This window comes from Trichosurus vulpecula, chromosome 2 (assembly GCF_011100635.1).
Source record: "Trichosurus vulpecula isolate mTriVul1 chromosome 2, mTriVul1.pri, whole genome shotgun sequence".
In the NCBI taxonomy this organism is placed as follows: Eukaryota; Metazoa; Chordata; class Mammalia; order Diprotodontia; family Phalangeridae; genus Trichosurus; species Trichosurus vulpecula.
In genome coordinates, this window is record NC_050574.1 from 427158324 (window position 1) to 427184331 (window position 26008).

The following is a 26008-nucleotide window of genomic DNA, read 5'->3' on the forward strand; positions in this document are numbered from 1 at the left end:
GAAACCATCTTTGTGCTATGTCTCTGATAAAGGCCTCATCACTCAAATAGAACTGAGAAGAGAACAGGCAAATGTAAGGAATGCAAGACATTCCCCAATTAATAACTGGTCAAAGGATGTGAGGAGGGAGTTTTCAGGTGAAGAAATCAGCTATCTATAGGCCTATGAAGAAGTGCTTTTAATCACTTTTGAATAGAGAAACACAAAATAAAACATCTATGAGGTATCACCTCCCCCACCTATCAGATTGGTTAATATGACAGAAAAGGAAAATGACATATGTTGGAGACGATGTAGGAAAATTGGGACACTAATGCACTGTTGGTGGAGTTGTGAACTGATCCAATCATTCTGGAGAGCAATTTGGAACTATGCCCAAAGGGCAATAAAACTGTGCATACCCTTTGATATACCCAGCAGTACTATTACTAAGTCTATATCCCAAAGAGATCATTAAAAAATGGAGAAGGACCTACAGGTGCAAAAATATTTATAGCAGCTCTTTTTGTGGTGGCAAAGAATTGGAAATTGAGGGAATGCTTATCAGTTGGGGAATGGCTGAATAAATTGTGGTATATGAATGTAATGGAATACTATTGTGCAATAAGAAATGATGAATAGGCAGATTTCAGAAAAACCTGGAAAGGCTTATACAAACTGATATAAAGTCAAATGAGCAGAAACAGGAAAATATTATACATAGTATGAGCAACACTGTGTTATGATAATCTATGAATGACTCTGGTCTTCTCAGAAACACAGTGATCCAAGGAAAGTATGAAAGACCCACAAAGGAAAATGCTATTAACATCCAGATAAAGAACTGACGGACTCTGAATGATGATAAAGGCATATTTTTTCACTTTATTCTTTTTAGTGGCCTTTTCATTTTTGATCTGTTTCTTCTTTCACAACTGTGACTATTATGAGAATATGTTTTACATGATAGCACACGTATAAATTACACCAAGTAGCCCACCATTTTCAGTTGAGGGAAGGGGAGAGAGGAAGGGAAAAATTTTGGAACTCAAAATCTTATAAAATGAAAGGTAAAATTGTCTTGGCATTTAATTGGAAAAATATTATTAAAAAGAAAAAAAAGATTTATCTAGCTATGAGAGGGGAAAGTTGAGGTTCCCCAATAGTATAGTTTTACTGGCTATTTCCTCCTATAACTCATTTAACTTTTCCTTGGATGCTATATGTTTTGGTGCGTATATGTTTAATATTGATATCACTTCATTGTCTATGGTACCTTTTTAGTAAAATGCAGCTTCCCTGCTGATCTCTTTTAATTGGGTCTCTTTTTGTTTTTGCTTTGGGCTCATAATTGCTACCTGTAACAACAATTCAGCTAGTAGCAGCTGTAAGGGTGTAAGACCCAACAATACCAGCAACAAAAGTTGCCAGGATAGGTTCTTTGATCTGCTTTACTCAGAAAAGTAACTTTAAGGGGTTAACAATCTCACTTAATCCAACTTACAAATATCATTGGCTTAGTTCAGGAAGAAAAGCAGCACCCTGAACTTCAGAGCAAATAAAAACAAATTCCAAACATATAAACGTATAAACAGAGCAAATAAACACAAATCAACAGACAGGCCTCTTATCTGTCTGACCAAATCACAATGGTTACCAATGAACCAATGGGTCTGGGTTAGCAAAGCTGGGGGGCAGTTACAATGGCTTGCCCAGAGTCTCAACACTTCTTCCATGAGTGAGCCCCAAAGGAAAAATGCCAACCTTTTTAGTTTATATACCCTGTTCAGGGTCAAAGGGTGTCACAACATAGGACTCAAACTCACGCGACCTAAAAGCCTCAGGCCTCACAAACATGTGACTCAAACCCATGTAAACTCCAGTTTCCCTTGAGGTAAGGAGGTCATCAAAGACTCCCGATTTAATCAAAGAAGCAAAGGCTGGACTCATCAAGGGCACTTGATTAAATAAGTGCTCCAAAAGAGAAAACAGTAAAAAAGTTCTACCTTAATTACTGATACAGCATCCCTGCCTTTTTTAAGCTTTTATTTAGTATTTTATTTTTTCCCAGTTACACATAAAAACAATTTTTAACATTCACTTTTAAAACTTTGAGTACCAAATTCTCTCCCTTCCTCCCTCTCCATCCCCTTTCACTGAGAAGGCAAGCAATTCGATATAGGTTATACATGTGTACTTTTGCAAAACATATCCATAATAGTCATGCTCTGAAAGAAAATATAGACAAAAAAACTAAAGAAAAATAAAGTTTAAAAAGTATGCTTCTATCTGTATTTAGACTCCATTAATTCTTTCTCTGGGGATAGATAATATTTTTCATCGTAAGTCCTTCAATGTTGCCTTGGCTTGTTGTATTGCTGAGAATAGCTAAGTCATTCATAGCTGATCATCTTACAATATTGCTGTTACTTTGTACATAGTATATTTCACTTTGCATCAGCTCATGTAAATCTTTCCAGTTTTTTTTCCTGAGAGTACCCTGTTCAACATTTTTATAGTACAATAGTATTCCATCATAACCACATACCACAACTTATTCAGCCATTCCCTAACTGATGGGAATCTCCTCAAATCTCAATTCCTTACCCCCAGAAAAGAGTTGCTATAAATATTTTTGTATATATAGGTCCTTTTACTTTTTGTATTTTATCTCTTTTGGGATACAGACCAAGTAGTGACATTGCTAGGTCCAAGGGTATATATGCTATAAGGGTTTATAGCACTTTTGGCATATTTCCAAGTTGCTCTACAGAATGGTTGAATCAGGTCACAACTCCATCCGCAATGCACTAATGTCTCGTTTTTCCCACATCCCTTCCAACATTTGTCATTTTACCTTGCCTGTCCTATTAGCCAATCTAATAGGCGTTGAGGTAGCACCTCACGATTGTTTTAATTTACATTTCTCCAATCAACAGTGAGTTAAAGTATTTTTTCATATGGCTATAGAGAGGTTTGATTATTTTATCTGAAAACTGATCATACCTTTTGATCATTTATCAATTGGGAAATGGCTCTTTTTTATAAATTTGACTCAGTTTTCTATATGTTTGAGAAATGAGTCCTTCATCAGAGAAACTTGCTTCAAAAGTTTTTTCATGGTTACTATTGCTAAGTGTATTTCGCCCCATCTTATTCCTCCCCTTTTATTCTATCCTCTCTCTCCTTTTACCTTGTCCCTCCTCAAAAGTGTTTTGCTTCTAACATTCCTCCAATCTGCCCTCTCTTTTATAATACTCCCTTCTCTTATGCCTTTCTCCTTCTACTTTCCTGTAGTTATCCTGCATAGATTTCTATACCCAACCGAGTATGTGTGTTATTCCTTCTTTGAACCAATTATGATGAGAGTAAGGTTCACTCACTACATCTTACCTCCCCTCTTCTCTTCCACTGTAAAAACTTTTTCTTGCCTCTTTTATGTGAGGTAATTTACCCCATTCTACATCTCCCTTTCTCCTTCTCCCAGTACATTCCTCTCTCACCCCTTAATTTCATATTTTAGATATCATTCCTTCATATGATCAACTGATACTTCTGCCCTCAGTGTACAAATATTCTTTCTAACTACACTAATAATGAGAAAGGTCTTATGAGTTATGAATATCATCTTCCCATGTAGGAATGCACACAGTTTATACTTATTAAGTCACTTATCATTTCACTTTCCTGTTTTGTTTTCCTGTTTACCTTTTTATGCTTCTCTTGAGTCATATTTCAAAATCAAATTTTATATTCAGCTATGGTGTTTTCAACAAGAATGCTTGAAAGTCCTGCAGCTTGTTGAATGTCTATTTTGCCCCTGCTGTAGTAAAGAAGCAGGAGGGCAAGAAAGTGGTCATCCCTTTGTTTGAGAAGCAGACCAAGAACTTTGGCATTGGTCAGGACATGCAGCCCAAAAGGGACCTTACTTGATTTGTTAAATGGCCTTGGTATATCAGACTGCAGCATCAAAAGTCTATCCTTTATAAGCATTTGAACTTCTCACCAGCAATTAACCAGTTCACCCAGGCTTTAGATCATCAGACAGCTACTCAATTACTTAAATTGGCTCACAAGTATAGACCTGAGACAAAGCAAGATAAGAAGCAAAGGCTACTGGCTAGAGCTGAGCAAATGGCTGCAGGAAAAGGAGATGGGCCCACTAAGAGACCACCTGTCTTCAGAGTAGGTGTTAACACTGTTACTACCCTGGTAGAAAACCAGAAAATTTAGTTGGTAGTGATTGCACATGACACAGATCCCATTGAAAGTGGGTCTTCCTAGCTGCCTTGTGCTGAAAAATGTGGGTCCCTTACTGTATTATCAAAGGTTTAGCCAGGTTTGGTTGCTTAGTTCACAGAAAGACCTGCACAAGCATTGCCTTCACACAGGTTAACCCTGAAGATAAGGGTTAAATTGGCTAAATTGGTAGAAGCCATCAACACCAATTACAACGACAGGTATGATAAGATCCTTCATCACTGGGGTGGCAATATTCTGGGTCCAAAACTGGTGGTTTGTATTGCCAAACTGGAAAAGGCAAAAGCCAAGGAACTTGCAACCAAGTTGGGTTAAATGTATATTTGATTTTTCTCTACGTAAAAATATAAACAAAAAAATATTTTTATTTTTGAACATTCACTTCTATAAGATTTTGTGTTTTAAATTTTTGCTTCTTTTCTCTCTTCCCCCTCCCTAAGATGGCATGCCATGTGATATAGGCTCTACTTTTACATTCATATTAAATATATTTTCACACTAGTCATGATGTAAAGAAGAATTAGAACTAATGGGAGAGAGAAGAAACAAAGCAAAACAACAAAAGAAAAAGAGAGCAAATACTATGTTTCCATTTGTATTCAGACTCCAAACACTCTGGATGTGGATAGCATTTCCCATCATGAGTCTTTTGGAGTTTTCTTAGATACTTGTATTCCTGAGAAGAGCTAAGTCTGTCAAAGTCAGTCATTGCACAATGTGGCTATTATTGTGTACAATATTCTCCTGGTTCTGCTCACTCAGCATCAGTTCATATAAGTCTTTCCTGGTTTTTCTGAAATCCACCTGCTCGTCATTTCTAGTACAGTAATATTCCATTACATTCATATACCACAGCTTGTTCAGACATTCCCCAATTGATGGACATCCTTTCAATTTCCAATTCTTTGCCACCACATAAAGAGCTACTGTAAACATATTTGTACATGTCAGTCCTTTTTCCATTTTTTGGGATACAGATCCAGACCGTTATTTTTACTCTGTGTTTGTTTTTCTGTTTCAAGTGTGGTTCTTGTAAACCATATATTGTTGTGGGCTAGTTTCTAATGCATTCTGCTATCTGCTTCTGTTTTATGGGTGAGTTCATACCATTAAAATTCACAGTTTCACAGTTATTATTATTAATAGCTGGTTAACTGTTTTTATTATTTCCCTCCATCACTCTCTCTCTGTCTCTGTCTTTCTATCTGTCTGTCTGTCCATCTGTCTCTCTCCCCCGTACCTCCTCAAAAGTCTGTTTTGCTTCTTTCTGCTGCCTTCCTTAATCTGCCCTCACTTCTACTAGCCCCCACTCCCTTTTCTCATCCCCTTCCCCTTCCCTGTTGGATGTTAGATTTCTTCCTTAATCTGCCCTCACTTCTACTAGCCCCCACTCCCTTTTCTCATCCCCTTCCCCTTCCCTGTTGGATGTTAGATTTCTATACCCAAATGAGTGTGTATGTTATACCCTCTTTGAACCAATTCTGGTAAGAATGAAGTTTGTGTTGCCTTCCATCTCCACTATTTCCCCCTCCAGTGTAAAAGCTCTTTCTTGCATGCCTCTTTTATGTGAGATTACTTTCTCCATTCTCTCTTTCTAACCCTTTAATTCTTTTCTTTAGATTATCCCATCATAGTTAGCTCACATCCTTGCCCTTTGTCTGTATATACTCCTGCTAACTGCCCATAATGTTAAAGTTCTTAGGAGCTACATTTATTATCTTCTTGTATAGTAACATAAACAGTTTAACTTTATTAAATTGCTTATGATTTCATCTTTACTCTTTTATGCTTCTATTAATTCTTGTGTTTGAAATGTCAAATTTTCTATTCAGCTCTGGTCTTTTCTTTAGGAATGTTTGAAAGTCCTCCATTTCAGTAAATGTCTGTTTTTATCCCTGAAGGATTATACTTGGCTTTGCTGGATGTTATTCATGGTTGTGTTTCTAGCTTTTTTGCCTCCAGAAATATCATAATCCCAGCCTTCTGCTGCTTTTAACATGGAAGCTGTTAAATCTTGTTTGATCCTGACTATGGCTCCATATTTGAATTATTTCTTTCTGACCACTTGCACTATTTTCTCCTTGATCTGGGAGCTCTGGAATTTGGCTTTAATTGTCCTAGGAGTTTTTATTTTGGGGTCCCTTTCAAATCTATCGATTCTTTTAATTTCTATTTTACCTTCTGGATCTACAATAATAGGGCAGTTTTCCTTGATAACTTCTTGAAATATGATGTCTAGGCCTTTTTTGATCAAGACTTTCAGGTTGTCCAATAATTCTTAAGTTATTTCTCCTTGATCTGTTTTTGGTCAGTTCTTTTCCCAATGCCTGAGTTCACATTTTCTCCCTGCCCCCTTTTTTGATTTCATTTTATTGTTTCTTGATGTCTCACGGAGTCATTAGCTGTTACTTCTCTAATTCTAATTTTTAAGGAATCTTCAGTGAGCTCTTGTATCTTTTTTTTCTATTTGTCTGTTTTTGCTTTTTAAACAGTTTTTTTTTCCTTCAGGGAATTTTTGTGTTTCTTTTCCCATTTTGCCAATTCTACTTTTTAAGGAGTTTTTCTCTTCAGTGAATTTTTGTGTCTCTTTTATCATTTGCCCAATTATGTTTTCTTCAGCTATAATTATCTTTAGTATTTTGTGGCTTTTTTTTTTTTTTTACCAAACTGTTAACATTCTTTTCATAGTTTTCTTGTATTTTCCCAATTTATTCTCTACGTAGATTATACAGTAAAAATCCTTTATGAGCTCTTGCAAGCATTCTTGTTGGGCTTGTGTCCAATTCATATTTTATCTTTGAGGCTTTGCTTGTAGCTGTTTTAACACTAGAGGCTAGTTCTGAGGGTTATGTAAGTTTTTGGTGTTTTCAAAATGGTATGATTCAAGAAGGGGTGTAGTCACTGTACTTCTGGATGGTGCTCTGGTTTTCTCCCAGGAAAGTACCTTGCTTCCCCATGGCCACAGGTGCTAAGTCTCCATTCTGCCTTGGAACTGAGACCAGGGCCTCTGCTTCCTGCAATCACAGCAGCTAGTGCTCCTCTCTTTCCTGGAACTGTGACTAGCACTGCAGTTCCCCTGTGGCCATGAGTGCTAGAGTACTGCCTCACCTTGGAACTGTGACCTGTGGGCAATGCAACAGGGTCCTGCACCCAGTGCCAGCAATGGGGTACCTGTACTCTCTTTCTGACCAGTTGCCTGCTTCCCCCACCATTTCTAGGCTGAGAGGCCTGAAGCTATTGATGCTGCTGTTGCAGTCAACCCCAATACCTGCCACTGGTGCTGCCACTGTTTGCACTGTGCTCTGGGCTGACCTCTACCCCATTTCATGGACCTTTCCTATTGATCTCCTAAGTTGTCTTGTGCTGGAAAATATCTCTCCCCTCCCATTTCATTGGCTCTGGTACTCCAGAATTTGGTTTTAGGCATTATTTTTTTTGTTTTTTTCCTTTTTTCTTTTTCTTTTTAGTTTGCAACACACGGTTCTACATAATTTTGAGTTCCAGATTTTCTTCCCTGCCTCCCCCCTCCCTCCCCAAGATGGCATGGAATCCCATATAACTTCCACATATAACTTTGCATTGAATTAATTTACACAGTAGTCAAGTTGTGGAGAAGAATCATGACCAATGGAATGAATCATGAGAAAAAAGAAACGGAACCAAAAAAAAAACACAACACAAAAACAAATACAAAAGAGAGAAAAAAAGAGGGGAGAAAAAGGCGAGCATGAAGTGTGCCTCAATCTGCATTCATACTTCATAGTTCTTTCTCTGGATGTAGATAGCATTCTCCATTGTGTGTCCTTTGGAGTTGTCTTTGCACATTGTGTTGCTGAGAAGAGCAAAGTCTGTCAGGGTTAGTCCTCACAGAATCCATATATCTGTGGTTGTGTACAATGTTCTCCTGGAGCTGCTCCGCTCACTCAGCATTATGTCGTGTAGGTTTTTCCAGGTTGTTATGAAGTCTGTATCATCCTCATTTCTTATAGCACCATAGTATTCCATTACCGTCATATACCACAGCTTGTTCAGCCATTCCCCAATTGATGGGCATCCCTTTGACTTCCAATTCTTGGCTACCACAAAAAGAGCTGCTATAAATATTTTTGTACATATGGGTCCTTTTCCCACTTGTGTGATCTCTTTGGGATACAACCCTAGAAGTGGTATTATTGGGTCAAAGGGTATGAACCTTTTTATAGCCCTTTGGGCATAGTTCCAAATTGCTCTCCAAAATGGCTGGATTGGTTCACAACTCCACCACCAATGTAACAATGTTCCAATTTTCCCACATCCTCTCCAGCATTTATCATTTTCCTGTTTTGTTATTTTAGCCAATCTGACAGGAGAGATATGGTATCTAAGAACGGTTTTGATTTGCATTTCTCTAATCAGTAGTGATTTCAAGCATTTTTTTCATATGCCTATAGATAGCTTTAATTTCTTCCTCTGAAAACTGTCTGTTCATATCTTTTGACCATTTCTCAATTGGGGAATGACTTGTATTCCTATATATTTGGTTCAATTCCCTGTATATTTTGGAAATGAGGCTTTTATCAGTGACACTAGTTGTAAAGATTTTCTCCCAATTTTTTGCTTCCCTCCTAATCTTTGTTGCATTGGCTTTTTTTTCTACAAAAACATTTCAATTTAACATAATCAAAATTATCCATTTTGCATTTTGTAATGCTCCCTATCTCTTGTTGGGTCATGAATTCTTTTCTTTTCCATAAATCTGATAGGTAAACTATTCCTTGCTCTCCCAAATTGGTTATACTTTCAGCCTGTATTCCTAAATCATGAACCCATTTTGACTTTATTTTGGTATATGGTGTAAGATATTGGTCTATGCCCAGTTTCTGCCCTTCCATTTTCCACTTTTCCCAGCAGTTTTTGTGAAATAATGAATTCTTAGCCCAGAAGCTGGCCTCTTTGGGTTTATCAAAGAGTAGATTGCTATAGTCGTTGCCTTCTCCATCTTGCGTACCTATCCTATTCCACTGATCCACAACTCTGTTTCTTAGCCAGTACCAGGTAGTTTTGATGACTGGTGCTCTATAGGACAGTTTAATATCTGGTATGGCTAGGCCACCTTCTCTAGCACTTTTTTCTTTAATACCCTAGATATTCTAGACATCTTGTTCTTCCAGACGAATTTTGTTATTATTTTATCCAGCTGTGTAAAATAATTTTTTGATACTTCAATTGGTATGGCACTGAATAGATAGATTAATTTAGGTAAAATTGTCATTTTAATTATATTAGCTCGGAACCATGAGCAACTGATATTTTTCCATTTATTTAGATCTGACTTTATTCATGTGGAAAGTGTTTCATAATTGTGTTCATATAGGCCCTGGGTTTGTCTTGGCAGATAAACTGCCAAATATTTTATACTGTCTACAGTAACTTTGACTGGAATTTCTCTTTCTATCTCTTGCTGTTGGGCTTTGTTAGTAATGTACAGGAATGCTGAGGATTTATGTGGGTTTATTTTATATCCTGCAACTTTGCTAAAGTTGTTTATTATTACAAGTAGTTTTTCACTTGATTCTCTAAGTAAATCATCATGTCATCTGCAAAAACTGATAATTTAGCTTCTTCTTTGCCTATTCTAATTCCTTCAATTTCTTTTTCTTCTCTTATTGCTACAGCTAACGTTTTTAGTACCAAATAGAATAGTAGGGGTGATAATGGACATCCCTGTTTCACCCCTGATCTTATTGGGAATGCACCTAGCTTATCCCCATTACAAATAATGCTTGTTGATGGTTTTAGGTGGATGCTATTTATAATTTTAATGAAGGCTCCATTTATTCCTATGCTTTCTAGTGTTTTCAATAGGAATGTGTGTTGTATTTTGCCAAAGGCTTTTTCTGCATCTATTGAGATGATCATACGGTTTCTGCTAGTTTTGTTGTTGATATGGTCAACTATGCTAATCCTTTTCCTAATATTGAACCAGCCTTGCATTCCTGGAACAAATCCTACTTGGTCTTAGTGTATTATTCTCGTAATGAGTTGCTGCAATCTTTTTGCTAATATTTTATTTAAAAATTTTGCATCAATATTCATTAGGGAAATTGGTCTATAATTTTCTTTTTCTGTTTTGACTCTACCTGGTTTGGGTATTAGTACCATATTTGTGTCATAAGAAGAATTTGGTAGGACTCCTTCAACTATTTTCCCAAATAGTCTTCAAAGTATAGGAATTAATTGTTCTTTAAATATTTGATAGAATTCACATGTAAAACCATCTGGCCCTGGAGATTTTTTCCTAGGGAGTTCATTTATGGCTTGCTCAATTTCTTTTTCTGATATGGGGTTATTTAGAAATTTTACTTCCTTTTCTGTTAACCTGGGCAATTTATGTTTTTGTAGATATTCATCCATATCTCTAGGGTTGTCAAATTTATGGGCATACAATTGGGCAAAATAATTCCCAATTATTGTTTTGATTTCCTCTTCATTAGAGGTGAACTCACCCTTTTCAATTTTGAAACAGGTAATTTGATTTTCTTCTTTCTTTTTTTTTTAATCAAGTTGACCAAAGGTTTATCAATTTTATTGTTTTTTTCATGAAACCAGCTCTTTGTTTCATTTATCAATTCAATAGTTTTCTTGGTTTCAATTTTATTAATCTCTCCTTTGATTTTCAATATTTCTAATTTGGTATTTAATTGGGGATTTTCAATTTCTTCTTTTTCTAGCTTTTTCAGTTGCATGCCCAAATCATTGATCTCCTTTTTCCCTATTTTATTCATGTAAGCATTTAGAGATATAAAACTTCCCCTATGAACTGCTTTTGCTGCATCCCATAAGTTTTGGTATGTTGTCTCATTATTGTCATTCTCTTGAATGAAGTTATTAATTGTTTCTCTCATTTGTTCTTTGGCCCACTCATTCTTTAGGATTACATTATTTAGATTCCAATTAATTTTTAGCTTATTTTTTCCATGGTCCTTTGTTACAAATAATTTTTATTGCATCATGATCTGAAATGTATGCTTTGAATACTTCTGCCTTTCTGCACTGGATTGTGAGGTTTTTATGCCCTAATACATGGTCAATTTTTGAATATGTGCCATGTACTGCTGAGAAGAAAGTATATTCCTTTTTATCCCCATTTAGTTTTCTCCAGAGGTCTATCATATTTGCCTTTTCTAAAATTCTGTTCACTTTCTTAACTTCTTTCTTATTTATTTTGAGGTTAGATTTATCAAGTTCAGAAAGGGGAAGGCTGAGGTCTCCCAATATTATAGTTTTGCTGTCTATTTCTTCCTGTAACTCCCTTAACCTCTCCTCTAAGAATCTGCATGCCATACCACTTGGTGCATAAATGCTAAACAATGATATTGCTTCATTGTTTATGGTGCCTTTTAGCAGAATGTAGTGTCCTTCCTTATCTCTTTTAATTGAATCTATCTTTACTTCTGCTTTGTCTGAGATTAGGATTGCTACACCTGCTTTTTTTACTTTAGCTAAGGCACAATATATTTTACTCCACCCTTTTACCTTTACCCTGTGTGTATCCCCCTGTTTCAAATGTGTTTCTTGTAAACAGCATATTGTAAGATTATGGTTTTTAATCCGTTCTGCTATCTGCTTCCATTTTATGGGAGAGTTCAACCCATTCACATTCACAGTTATGATTTCTATCTGTGTCTTTTTCTCCATCCTATTTCCCCCTGTTTATGCTTTTATTTCTCCCTTTCCCCTTCCACTCCTCAACAAAGTTTTGCTTTTGACTGCCGCTGCCTTCCTCAGTTTACCCTCCCTCTTTATTCCCCTCCCTTGTCTTACTATTTCCCACTTTCTACTTCTCCCCTCCCTTCTGACCACCCCTTCCCTTTTTCCCCCTTTCCCCTCCTACTTCCTGTAGGATGAGTGAGATTTCTGTACTTATCAGGGTATGTTATTCCCTTCTTGAACCAGATCAAATGACAGTAAAGATCAAATACTGCTCTTCTCCCTCCCTTCTTTCTCTCTACTAAAATGTGTTTTTGTGCATTTTCATTTGTTGTAATTTATACTTTTCTACTACCTCCTTACCTCTTCTCTCAAAGCCCTCCCTTTACATCTCTTAATTATGTTTTTTATCCTTATATCAGTTATTTTATACAGACATTCACAGTCTATGTGTGTCCCTTTCAATTGTCATAATAGCTGTACTATTCTCAAAATTGTCATATATATGTATACATATAAAACATATATAAGATGATATAATTCTATATAAAGATGAAAATAACTTGCCCTTATTGATTAATAAGGTTTGTGGGGTTTTTTCCCCCTGTTTACCTTTTTATGTCTCCCTTGAGTTTTGTATTTGGAGATCAAATTTTCCATTGAGTTCTGGCCTTTTCATCAGGAAGGTCTGGAATTCCCTTATTTCGTTGAATGTCCATTTCCTTGCCTGAAAAATTATGCTTAATTTTGCTGGGTAGTTGATCCTTGGTTGTAGTCTCAGCTCCTTTGCCCTTCAGAATATTATATTCCAGTTTCTCCTATCTTTTAAAGTGGAAGCTGAAAGATCCTGCGTGATCCTGACTGTAGTTCCACGATATTTGAATTGTTTCTTTTTGGCTGCTTGCAGTATTTTCTCCTTGATTTTGTAATTCTGAAATTTGGGTATAATATTTCTTGGTGTTTTCAGTTTGGCATCTCTTTCAGGGGGTGTTTGGTGAATTCTTTCAATGACTATTTTGCCCTCTGGTTCTAGGACCCCTGGGCAGTTATCTTTGATAATTTCTTTGAAGATACTGTCAAGGCTCTTTTGTTCATCATGGATTTCTGGTAGACCAATAACTCTTAAATTGTCTTTCCTGGATCTATTTTCCAGGTCAGTTGTTTTCCCAATCAGATATTTCACATTTTTTTTCTATTTTTTCATTCTTTACATTTTGTTTTACTACTTCTTGATGCCTTATAGTGTCGTTAGTTTCCACTTGCTCAACTAATTTTTATTCAGTTATTGTCTTCATTTTGCTTTTGAGTCTTCCTTTCCAATTGGTTGATTTTATCTCTCAGAGTATCATTTTCTCTATTTAGATTCTGAATCTCCATAGCCATTTTGCTGATCTTATTCTTTAGGGACTTGATTTCATCAGTGGATTTTTTTTCCATTTTTTCCATTTTTTTCCATTTTTTCTTTTATCTCCCCAATTTGGTTTTTAAAATCCTCCTTTAGCTCTTCCAGCAATGCTTTTTGGGCTTGAGACCAGTTCACACTACCTTTTGAGGTATCAGATGTGGGTATAGTGTCATTGTTATCCTCTTCCAAATTGGTATTTTGATCATGCATGTCTCCTTAAAAAGAATCAATGGACCTCATTTTTTTTGTGTGTTCTTCATGTTGGTTAGCCTTTTCCTGGCTTTACAATAAATTTCTACTTTTGGGGCTCAGGGCTCTCTGTCCCAGCTTTCTTATTCTGGGGATTGTGAGTCTAGTTGTTGGCTTTGTGAATTATAGCCTTCAGTTGAGGTGTGAGGGAGGGGGTCTGGCTGCCCGAAATCTCCTCTTCCCTTGGGGTTGCTCTCCAGCACTGTTGCTCTTCAGCAATGGTCTCAGTTCTTTGTTGTTTGAGCTGGGTGTCTGGCACTTCCCCTAGGGGAGCAAGAGTACGTCTGGGCTCCTATGTTGACCCCTGCTGGCTCTGCTCCTCTGGGACTCAGGTACTCCCACTACTTGGCCACTGAAGTTCCACTTCTGTCTCCTCTATTTCAGCATTTTTTTTTCCCAAGGAATTCTCTGGGTGGGGAGGGGAGGGATTAGAGCTGTTTACCTGGCCATTAGGTCTCCCCAGAAGTTCAAGAAGATGTGTTTCATACCTTTGGGCTGCAAGGCTTAGGAGTTGATGTCTCCTGGCTGGTGGCATTATGCTGCCTCTCCTTGCTTCCACAGACTGCAGTCCTGTGTTGGGAGGCCTGGGGATCTCCGCTGGTTTTGGGTGCCTGACTTTCTCCCAGCCTGTGTCCCACGTGGGTTTGCCTGCCAGCTGCTTCTGATTTGCTGCCATCTGGAATAACTCCGCATGCCAAATGCTCTCCTAGCCCCCAGATTCGTTCCTTCGGCCTTTCAGAGTCTCCTGGCTGGGAAATTTGCCCCACTCAGACTGCTCACGGTTTCTAACTCTCTCAAATTTGCTCAAATTCACTTTTTTATAGGAATCTGACAGAAGTTGTGAGAGAGCTCTGGTAAGATGCTGTTTTCATGTGGCCATCTTGGCTCCACCCTCCTAGGCATTATTTTAAAGTTTTTTGGAGGGGAATATTGGGAAAGCTGAGTTGCTGCCAGTACTTTGCCGTCTTGGGTCTGCCCAAATCACCCCTGTTTTTGATTTTCCAAGAATGAGGTCAGAGGCAAAGTAAGAAAGGAAGACTACTTTTGTAAAAAAAAAAAAAAACAACAAAAAAACCAGTTTCCTTTGTTATATTTATATAGAAATGTAACTTGAAATTTATGTACCTAGGGCAAGTAGAATTAGCAGAAGGGAGAGCGTATCAGGGATGGATTGGCAGGGAATTTATTCAGTGTAGCCTGCCTTTGGTAGTTGAAAAAATTTTTTTAGGTACTTGAAACTTAATAAAGCTTAGTTATTTGCACTTAGTTTTTCATTAATTTTCTCTATCTTTGTTATTAACATCCTTAGCATTGTAAAGACTTTTTTCAAATAACAAAGAAAACATGTTGTTCTAACTATGAGGACTAGCTATGTCAAATGATGCAGCTAGGTTGTCAAGATAATTCCAGTTCTCCTAGTTGAAGTTTTCTTGCTCAGTTACTATGATGTGTTGTTTTTCTCAATTCCTAAAGAACTGCTAAGTGCTATCAGTATTCTAATTTTGGGATCCCAGTGCAAAGCCAAGAATATCATATTCTGGTTATGGATCTGATATGCCATTTCTACCGTGCATGCATAGGTCGCAAGGGTTGAGTTTTCAGGAAAACGTACTATGCCTTTTTTAAACTTTCTTTTAGATGATTTGTTTTCAACTATGGTATCTGGCTAGGTAGCTAGGTGCAGTGGTAAGAGTACTGGGTTTTGAATCAGGAGACTCATCTTCATGAGTTTAAATTTGGTCTCAGACACTAGATGTGTGACCCTGGGCAAATCATATAACCTTATTTACATCTTTGTCTGTAAAATGAGCTAGAGAACGAAATAGCAAACCCCAAATGGAGTTATGAAGAGCTGGACTTGACTGAAACAATGCAACAGCACAGGAGCTATCAAGATATGATTAGGTGTATTTCATTAGGCTAGGCCTGGTACTACTGTTAGATACTTGATACACTGATGTTCTTTTATAAAATGAAAAAAAAATAAGACAAATGAATTAATTTTTTTTCCTCATAAGCCATAAGGCAGACCAAATTGATAGGGGGAAAATGCTTCTAAGTTACAGTTTTCATCATCTCTCTTTCTCTAACACATAGGCTTATAGTCTTCTTTTTAACTATGCTTTGCCCCAGGCCATTTGTGTTACTTCTGTTTGGCTAAGTATAGTCTATTTGAACCTATATTCTAGCTGCTACCTAGGACACTGGTATTTAATTCCTCATAATTATAATTCTGCCATTCATTCTGAGAACTAAGGTTCTGAAATAGCTCTTCACTTTTCTTGCCGTAAGACAAGTCTCTGGCAGTCTGGTTCCAGGACTAAGTCTGCTTTAAACCTTTTTTCTCCCTGCTCTTTAGAATCAGAGATTGACAACTGTTTTCAATTCTTTCTTCTTTTGTAATAGGTTTGAAATTTCCTTTGAAAAGGAAGGCATTGTACAATCGTTTCTGGCCCCAGTGGTCCTTATATTTGTTCTCATTTGGTAGAAGAAGGAGCTTGGGCAAATTCATATTCCAATTGAAAAGAAATGGTAGAAAACATAGGGTTCAACAGTTAAACAGATTTTTTTCATGTTCTGTAATTACACTGTGTTTAGAAAACTTCACATTCCTGTCATCATTTCAGCCCTTTTTAGACACAGTAATTCTCACAGAGAAATTTACAACTTTGAGGAAGGAGATGATAAAACTAATCTTCATGGTAATTATACCTTGCCTGGGAAGAGATCCTTTAAATGACTATGCTCCTGCAGTCAGCATGAAAGTTTTTATACATATTCTAGAATTAAAGAGCTGATTTTCTATTTTTTGTATGATTTAATGAATTTTGTCAGTTTGTTTTATTATGTTCTGTAGAAAAGTTGTGAGGATTCCTTGTCATACTATGGAAAATACATCTCTAACTAAAAGCAGTTCACATTTTAGAGGCAGTGTGAGTGGTAAATAGCTCAATAGGATACAGTTAACTTGTATTTTTAGCAAATTCAACCTGTCATGTTTCCCAGCATGTAGGAGTGGGAAAACTAATATCATCTAATGAGGAGCAGGTGTGAAATCACAGAAGAACCTAAAAACCTGATGAAAAGCTTGAATTTGGAAGGGTAGGAAGTGAGAGATTTTTTAAAAAGCCCAGCTTGCCTGAATGGATGCAAATTTTAAATGAACTTGTGAGGCAATACGAAAAGAGAAGGTCATGCAAGGAAAAAGCAGCATGGAATCCGCTAATATTACTTACAGTGTCCATTTTGTAAGTGATTTCTTCTTTTCTCTTCAGACTTCATTTTGGCCTTTATGTACCACTGGCACCTTTTGGAAGGGCAAACAGAGTCCTATTTAAAAATCCTGTTCCTGTCTCCTGAAGAACTGTACTAGATATGAATCTGAATAATTTAGGATAAAGGACATTAAAGTACACCTGTTTCATTCAGAATTATATTGTTCTAGGACCAATTAGAACATAATTTTATCCAGTTTACCCCTAGTTTCAAAATGATAGGAGGAAATAGACTAACATCACATTAGATTGTTAGATATGAATGACATGTGATTTATATCACTGAAGAATGCACTCTCAGTAACGAGATCACAGATCTCCTGGAGTACAGTTGTATCAAGAATATAATCTTATACAGAGTTTTAAGTGAAAGCCCAAGTTGGCTGCAGATGACATTGAGATATCATCAAAACCAATGATGAATGAATTGAGAAATAGAAACTTCACATTCCAGATTTTGTTGTGTTTGTGTGAGTGTTAGGCACTAGAGAAAGTCCCCTGTAACCAGCTACGCAGATCATTCATTGCCTCTATGTTATATAATTGCTTGGTTTTGGACAGGCACCAAGAATTTTTATCTTTAATGGTAAAAATAAATCATACTAGGCTTTGAGGTGAGATTCTGGGGGATTTAACCAACTGTTTTCCATTTGGGAGGGATCAAAGTCATTACAGTTTTCATTTCACATCTGAAACTTGATGGAAATGTGTTCTGTTTGCTCTTAGTGCATATAATCATGCAATGAAATACACAGGCAGGTGCTTATCTCATTCCCTGCCTCTTCAATATGAATAGACTCATCAACATCCTTATATGACAGTTCATCAAATTGCTAATTCCAAACGGTGAAGCAGAAGGCATCTGAAGAATACCAAATCAGTCTCCCAAAGTTAAATTTGCCTTAAAGTCCTATGGTAAATTGAGTATTTATTAAAAAAATTATTGTTCTGTCTTCAAAGAATAATTTCCAATGAATGCTGCTTTATCACTGTGTTTAAGTGATGCTTCCAAAAATGAATTTTTATCCTATATGATTGAAAGAGTTCTATTCATAGTATGGTAGAAAGCTAAGGGAGTCTCTAGTGTTCAAGGCATTGACATAAAGAGTAAAACAAACAAACAAGAAATCCACCCTGGTACTAAACTTATGCCATTATTAAGTTTTTTCCCCAAAGAGAATTCAAATTATATTCTAGGAATCCATCTGAAGTTTAGATTTAAATATATCTTTTAAAAATTTATTGGATTGAATTAATTTGTCCTTGAATGATCACAAACTTCACTGTACAAGTACAAAATACATTCAATTAGAAACAATTTGGCCTGCATAAAACATTTTCTGTTATATTAATGATTATTTTATTAAATAATACCTGTATGTGCTATTTAAAAATATTGATTAAAGAAAACTTTGCAGGAACACATGGCATTTTATAAGCATGTATAATTCACTTAGTTGGATAGATGAATTTCACTGAACCTTACCTACATGAATAAATGCCTCTTTAATTGAATACTTATGTTTTTAATCAAAATCCACTATGAAAATTTTCAGATTTTATTTTGCTGGAACCCCCCCCCCCCAATTCTGACATTTGTGTATCAAAAAATCACACTAAAGAATATATCAGTCTTTTAAGGTCACTTATTTAAGGGAAATACGATAACTTTCTGGATGATACACTATAACAAAATAAGCTAGTGGTTTGTGTCAATGACACTATTCTTGGGATCTCTAGAGATGAGACTTCCTCTTAAAACGTTCTTTTGTGCTTTAATAAGAAAATTCCCCAGATTGGTTACAACTTCATTATTCCTCAAACTGAAATCCACTCTATCTATAATGAATAGACAAAATTTAAAATAACAAGAACATTACAATATAGAAATGATATTGTGATTACAATAATTAAATTATCAAATGAAGTAAAATAAAGGCAGTCCTGTGTAATAAATGGAACACTGAATTTGGATTTATGAGATAGGTTCAAATCCCCTCTGATGCTAACTGTGTGACCCTGGGAAAACCTTTTAATTCTCTTTGTATTTCAAGCTACTCCAAAAGAATATATCCCAAGTAAATAATTCCTAAGTCATAGATGAGATGTGGTCTGTGTCAGTAGGAAGATTTATCTATTATGAGGAAATCACAGATCAGTTGGGTGAATATGAAATATAGAATACGGCCTCAGAGCAGAGATCAGTATCTACTTCACACCATGTTATCACCAGCTAGCTGTCCCTACATGGTTAACAATTTGGTTAATTTTTTTTCTTTAGCCATACTCTAATCATTTTAAACAACTTATATTTTAAGTACCTGAAATTCTTTAATATGTATTTTATTTATTTCACCTTTCCTAGTATATGAACTTATATTACTCTTCTACAATCTCTGCTCAGTTATGACTTATATGTCTTGTTAGAATGTGCTTGACTGGGAAGAGATAGCAATACCTAGTGGGAATGGTAAGGCATTTGAACCTGCTTAAGGAACAAGGCTCTGGCTTGTGCCTAGGAAGTGTGGTTGGCCTGAAATCTGTTAATGCCAGACAATGAAAGGAACATATTTAGAGTACAGTAGAATGGAGTAGACCCTAGAAATAGGGTCAGCAAATTTGTAGCTTGTGTCTGGCTTGATCATTTCTTTACCTAACCTCACATTTTTATTGTCATAAAAGATTAATATGCTTCAAGATGCTTCCATACATGTTTATTAGCATATCAAAACTATGTTTATTGTACTAGGAAAATTACTAACCATTTTTCAACATAAACCACTGGGGAACAAGGCATGATAATTTGACAATAGCAATAGTAGCAGATGGCACAGGTCTTCCACATTCTATAAGTTTGAAGGATTCTTTCTTATTATGAATTACTGGCTTAATTCATGCATTTTTTAAAGTTTCGAAAAGCTGTTTAGTGATTTTCTATTAAGTGATAAACCTCTGCAGACTCATATACAGATTCATATTCAGCATTGCCCAAATTAAAAAAAAATGTTTACTTTCAGTACCCAAACTAACATTACATTTTGCAGCTAATAAGCTCCCTAGGTAAAAGGAAGGTTTCTACACCAAATGAAAATAATTAGATGAAAGTATTGTGATATCTACATCATAAAAAGATAGACTTATGGAATTAGAACTGGAAGGGGCATAAGAAGTCACGAAATGCAAACGCTAATTTTGCAAATGAGAAATTGAAATTTACAGGAAATGTGACTTGCCCCAAATCCCTCATATAGTAAGTGGCAGAGCAGGGATTTGCACCAGGCACTCACATTCCAACTCTATTGTTTTTTTCCTGCTTCTATCTCATTCAAAAAGATTTACCCTTGGGAATTCTGAATTCATTCTATGAATACTTTTAAATTAGTCGGATAATTAGAAATGATATGCTTTGTTTTGACATAAAAGGCATATCCCCCAAAATGTACAAATAGCTCTTTCACAAAGCACACACTATAACTGATTTGAAATCAATTAAGTAGAATCACAAAAGTACACAAAGATATACCACATGGCACATACCATGCACTTAACAAATATTTTTTGAGTGATTGACAATTTTGATTTTTGTTTTTTTGTTTTTATGAAACAAAATAGTGACTGAAAAACTTAAATGACTATGCCTTATATAGTTTTAATAGATTCTAGTGAAATTTTGATACATAGAGCTTTCAGAGACATCATATCAAGTGAACTTTAGACCTCAAAAGATATTTCTTTAGAGAGCTGTTTGATAGTTTAGTTTTTCTTGGGATGAAATTAGAAAGTCAGACCTTCTTGGGATACTTCGAAAAAAAAGATTTAGTCTTCCATCTCTCTCGTCTGGGAATTGATGGATTATATGTGACCTGGTCCTGCTCAGGGGAGCTTTTATCTATTCTGTTTTCCATTCTGGGACAGTTTGCCCTTCCTTAGGCAACATGGAACTTTCCCTTTCATCTCAATTTAAGGTTAAATTTTTGGTATATACAGTCTTATTACAGTTATGCCATTATAATGATCCTTCTAAATTAAAATAAACCTTATTAATTCTCAGGATGCTTGCTTAGTTGGTAGATTTTTGTTGTTGTTGAGTCATTTTCAGTCATGTCTGACTCTTTGTGACCTCATTTTTTTTTGGCAACCATAAGCAACAGTTGGTGCCTAGTTATTTCTCAGACTGGGAGATAAATTCATGCTTTCATATATGTAGTTCCGAGGTATTAGCAACTATTGTAACACTATCATCCCATAATTGCTGCTGATATTCTCCTTTAAGGCCAAATAATAAATAAATAATTGTGCTTGTGTGTTTCTTGATGTTTAGCAAACTTGACAACGTGACCTTAAAATTAAATGCTGAACTCAATACATACATAAAGAAAACATAAAATTAGATGTCTCACAATTTACTCAAATTTCTAACATATATTAATTACCTTCCAGTGATTAAAAAGAACAAGGTGAGGATGACCAGAAGAGTGAATCCACCCACTGCTGCAGTGGCTATTACAAGAATCTGCCCCTGCTCTGCTGCTATGTCAGAAGCTGCAATAGAAACATATAAATAGATATTAAGTTCTTGTGAAATAGTTTGCCTCCTGACTCCTTAATCACTCTGAATCTTTAAATTCATAGGAAAAGTGTTACAGATATTACAAATAGGCAGTATTTGACTTGTAACACAATGTTTTGAACAAAAGATGGATCATGTATTAAGTGGTAAATAGGTGACACGATAACTCAGAGAATAACTGTGGTGCAAAGAGGAAAGGACTTAAGACTAAAAACTTGGGGATGAATATTGACCTTGCCTCTTACAAGCTCTATGTAACTTTGGATTAGTGAATCTTTTGGAAACTCAGTCTCTTTACCTAGGAAATGGAGATAAGAATATCTGGCCTTATTATCTCTTAGGGTTGTTATATGGATCAAATGACATAACAATAATAACAATAAAAAAATAGCACTTGGCATCTACTATGTGCCAGGCACTGTGCTAAGTGCTTTACAAATATTATCTCATTTGATCCTCACAACAATCATGGGAGGTAGGTATTATTATTATTCCCATTTTAGAGCTGAGAAAATTGAGGCTGACAGATGTTAAATGACTTACCCAAGATTGTGTACATAGGAAGTGACTGAAACTGGATTTGGATTCTGGCCTTCCTAACTCTAGGCCCAGAATTCTCTCCACTCTGCCATCTGGCTGCCATGTTAATCAAACTATTTTGCAAAATAATGAATTATAAAACAGCTGAACTGAGTATCAGAGTTGAATTGGAGATTTGAAATAATTTAGTCCAAATTCTATATTTTAAACAAGAGAAATCTGAGGCTCTTGCAGGTTAGATGACTTATGTTACTCAACTGTAGTGACTTTAGGAAAGCTACTCTCCAAGTGGCAGAATAGAATTCGAACTCAAATCTTTTGTCTTCAGATTCAATGTTTTTGCACACCTTCATGTCATTTTTCAAATATGTAAGAACACAAATCAACTAGATGGCATCAAGTGAGAAACAAGATAGCAGAGTAGCTATTTTCCACAAATCTCTCCAACCTAAAAGCCTTAGAAATTGGAATTATGTATTAGACATAGAATGCTTAAAGCAGAATCCCCAAGATTGGAGGATAGAAACACTTAACGAGCTAAAAATCTTATGAAACAATGTTGGATAATGGCAGTAAAATGGCACTTCCATTTATTGATTTCCCCACCCCAAAACACATTGTCACATATGGTTAGGCAAATAACCTCAGACCTTATGCTTGATGGTCCTACTGTGGGGAGCCTTACTCAGTCTCACCATGGCAGTGGCTCAACTTGAATCTCCTTATACCCCACATGAGATATCAGATACTAATTCTGTTCAGTTATAGTAAGGAAAAGAAGAGCTATAGGAGGAATGAGGTATGGAAGAAAGATGTGTGAAGTGTAGATTTAGCTAAAGGGGGAAGTCCATCTTTGTTAGAAAGAAAAGGTCTAGAAATACATCTGGAGCTATTCTTCTTCCAATAGAATATACTATGAACAGGAAGCTGAGTTTGGTTCCCTCATCCCCCACTGCTGATGCTGATCTGCTTACTGGGGTTCTGTGCAGCAGTGGAAGGGGGTGGGTTTCAAAAAGAGGGAATGGAAACCAGAGACAAGTTACTGGGAATTCAAGAGAAAGACTGAAAGACCTAAAGTCCAAGGGAGAAAGAATGAGTATAAATATAGCTGGGCTATACATATTTGTTGCAAGAGGAAGACTTCTACTGAAGCTATGAGGGTGCAGAACTAGTCAAAAACATTGTAAAACTTAAAAAAGAAAAAAGAATAAGAATAAAATTTAAAAAGAAAATAAACTAAAAATTATCTAGGAATAAAAAGATTTCTATTGAGTCCCTCCCTCCCCCAAATGAATATGAGGGTAAAGCAAATATTCTTGCTTCCCTTCCTCTTATGTGACATAGTTTTAGAATAAAAGGCATAGCATTAAGCTAAGAAAAAGAACTTAATGGCCTAAACATTGTCTAGGAACAGAAAATTATTCATTTTTACAGTTGACATGATAGTTTACATAGAAAACTAGATAATCAGCAAAGAAACAGAGAAAATTAATAGCTTAAATAGAATAGCAAAATGCAAAAATTCTACAAAACATTAGCATTTCTTTATACCAATCACACAATCCAAGAAAAAAGATTAGAAAGGGTAATCCCATTCAAAATAACTACAAAATGCAAAAAAATATCTGGGAGAAAAGAATACTTAATACTTATGTAAATATACTTTTAATGCACTATTAAAAGAAATAAAAAAAACAATTTGAATAACTGGAGTGATATTTCTTATTTATGGTTGAACTACATCAATATAATAAAATGACAATACTACTGAATTTATGTTTAGTCCTTTAAACAACTGATGGATTATGCTAGAGGGCAGACAAAATAATAAAAGAATCAGAATCTCATGAAAAATAATGGGGAAAAAGTGGGGATGAAGGAAAAATAATACTTCCACAGTTCAGATTGTAATATTGATGTTAACATCATTTGCTATTGGCTATAAAAAATAAAAGTAGATTCAAACAGATTATAGGCAAAAATCCAAAACTAGAACTTGAAAATCCAGTGTTCACTAAATAGAACAATATAAACTGCCTATTTGTCAAAAATGATAAGATGAAAAGTTATACATCAAAAAAGATTTACACTGGTATTTAACACCACAGAAAACATACCACAAAAACTTTCAAATTGATACCCAAATAAAATTTTAGAAGGTCATTTGTTTCTAAAAAATAGAAGAGGAGGAATAGAGGTAACCCAATATGGGATTTCTCAAACAAATAAAGGATATAAAAGATGACAAAAAGTAAAACAAATATTCAATCTGCATGAAAGTAAAAAGCTTTTGCAAAAAAGTAGAGTCAATGTAGCTAGGTTGAGAGTGGGAAATGTTGATTGGGAAAAATATTTTGATTAAATATCTCTGGTAAATGTCTGATATCTAAGATCTACAGGGACTTAACACAAATATAAAAGACAAAGAGCTATTGCTTTTAACAGCTACTGCGTTACTGGGTAAGTGGTTAAAAGATATAAAGAAACAGTATTTACAACAATAATGATTAAGATTTAAATTGTACTTTAATGTTTGCAAAATGTTTTATTTATATTATCTCATTTGATCCTGCCAAGTAGGTGCTATTGTTGTTCCCATCACATAGTTGAGGAAAAGAAAGCTAAGAAGTATTAAGTGACTCGCTTAAGATCACAGAGAGAGTGTCTGGTGCAAGCCATTTAAAACATGCAAGCTTATTCTAAGTTACTACTAATAGGAGAAATATATATAAGTACATCTGAGGTTTTATTTCATGCCCATACAATCAGCAAAGATAAAAAAAAGTGGAAATGGTCAGTGTTGGAAGGGGTAGTTGGAAAAAGGCACACTAATGCATTGCCAATAGAGGTGTAAATTGGTCTATCCATTCTCAAAAGCAATTTGGAATCATGTTAACAAATGGCATGTTGATACCTTTTAACCAGAGATACTATGAGTAGGAATATATGCCAAGGAAGTCACGGAAAGAAACTCCACTGTCACTTTTGCCTCTCAAAATATTAATTTCAGCAACTTTTTTTTTGTTTCAAAGAACTAGATATAAAGTAGGCATTCATAGTTTGGGAAATGACTTAGCAATAAATGCTATTTAATAGTGATGGACCCTAAGAAATCACTATTATGATGAATTCAGAGAAGCAAGAGAAGAAATATATGAACTGATGCAGTAAAGTAAGCGGAGCCAGGAAACCATATATACCATGAATACAAAGATGAAACTGGAAAGTAACCCTAAGTGCAGGATAATTGTTGAGGTGTGGGACTATGGATACAGAGTGATGAATATACTTTTAGACACAGTTAATATTTTAGTTGGTTTTGGTAAAAAGTTTTTTTCTCTTAAAGATCTTTTTTATAAGAGAAAGCTCACTGGATAAGGAAAGGATATGTCTAGGAATGAATGTGATATGAAAGCAAAAGTCTTTAGCAATAGAGTAAGAAAAAGAAAAAACAATCTCCTCAATAAAAGTGAAAGGATTGACTTGGAAATTTTTCCTGAATTACCCAGTAAATGTCATCAAGACAACTTTGCCTTATAAATTCAGACCTAGCTTCAATCTCTGTTTTGACTATTACCTACTTAGGATCATATCATGTTTTGTATTTCTGTTAACAATAGCATATTTTATTTCTTTTTGCCACTCTTTTACTATGCCTACTATAAACGGGCACTAAATAATTGTTGCTGACAGGCCAAATGTCATCTAAAAAAGTTTCTTTCTTTGCTGTTCACCTCTGAAGGAATTACCAACTATAATATACATTTAGACTAAGAGGGAGTTTAGAGATCACCTAAAGTCCTAATATTACAAATGAGGAATCTGAGAGCTACAGAGGTAAAGTAATAACAGTGGGTGGATTTGAAGCCAGGTCTTCTGATTCACTGTTCAACATCTGTTTCCCCTGTATCTTCTTGTATATTTTAATACATTTTTTGCCTCATTATATTAATTTATTTTAAAAGAATTTTAAAATAGAAAAATAATCCGTCTCTTCACTATCAGTTGATTTGATGACAATTTGATTAATTGACATTTCAG

At 35.5% G+C, this 26008-nt stretch overlaps 1 protein-coding gene across 1 annotated transcript in view; it reads right to left on the reverse strand.

The window, feature by feature from the left end:
* EPHA6 (EPH receptor A6) overlaps positions 1 to 26008 on the reverse strand; it is a 1226126-nt gene that overhangs the window by 376009 nt on the left and 824109 nt on the right. The window contains exons 8-9 of the mRNA XM_036746072.1: positions 21291 to 21399; positions 16819 to 16889 (exon numbers count right to left, since the gene is read on the reverse strand). Of these exons, the coding sequence (XP_036601967.1) occupies positions 16819 to 16889; positions 21291 to 21399 (180 nt within the window). The remainder of the gene's footprint in view (positions 1 to 16818; positions 16890 to 21290; positions 21400 to 26008) is intronic.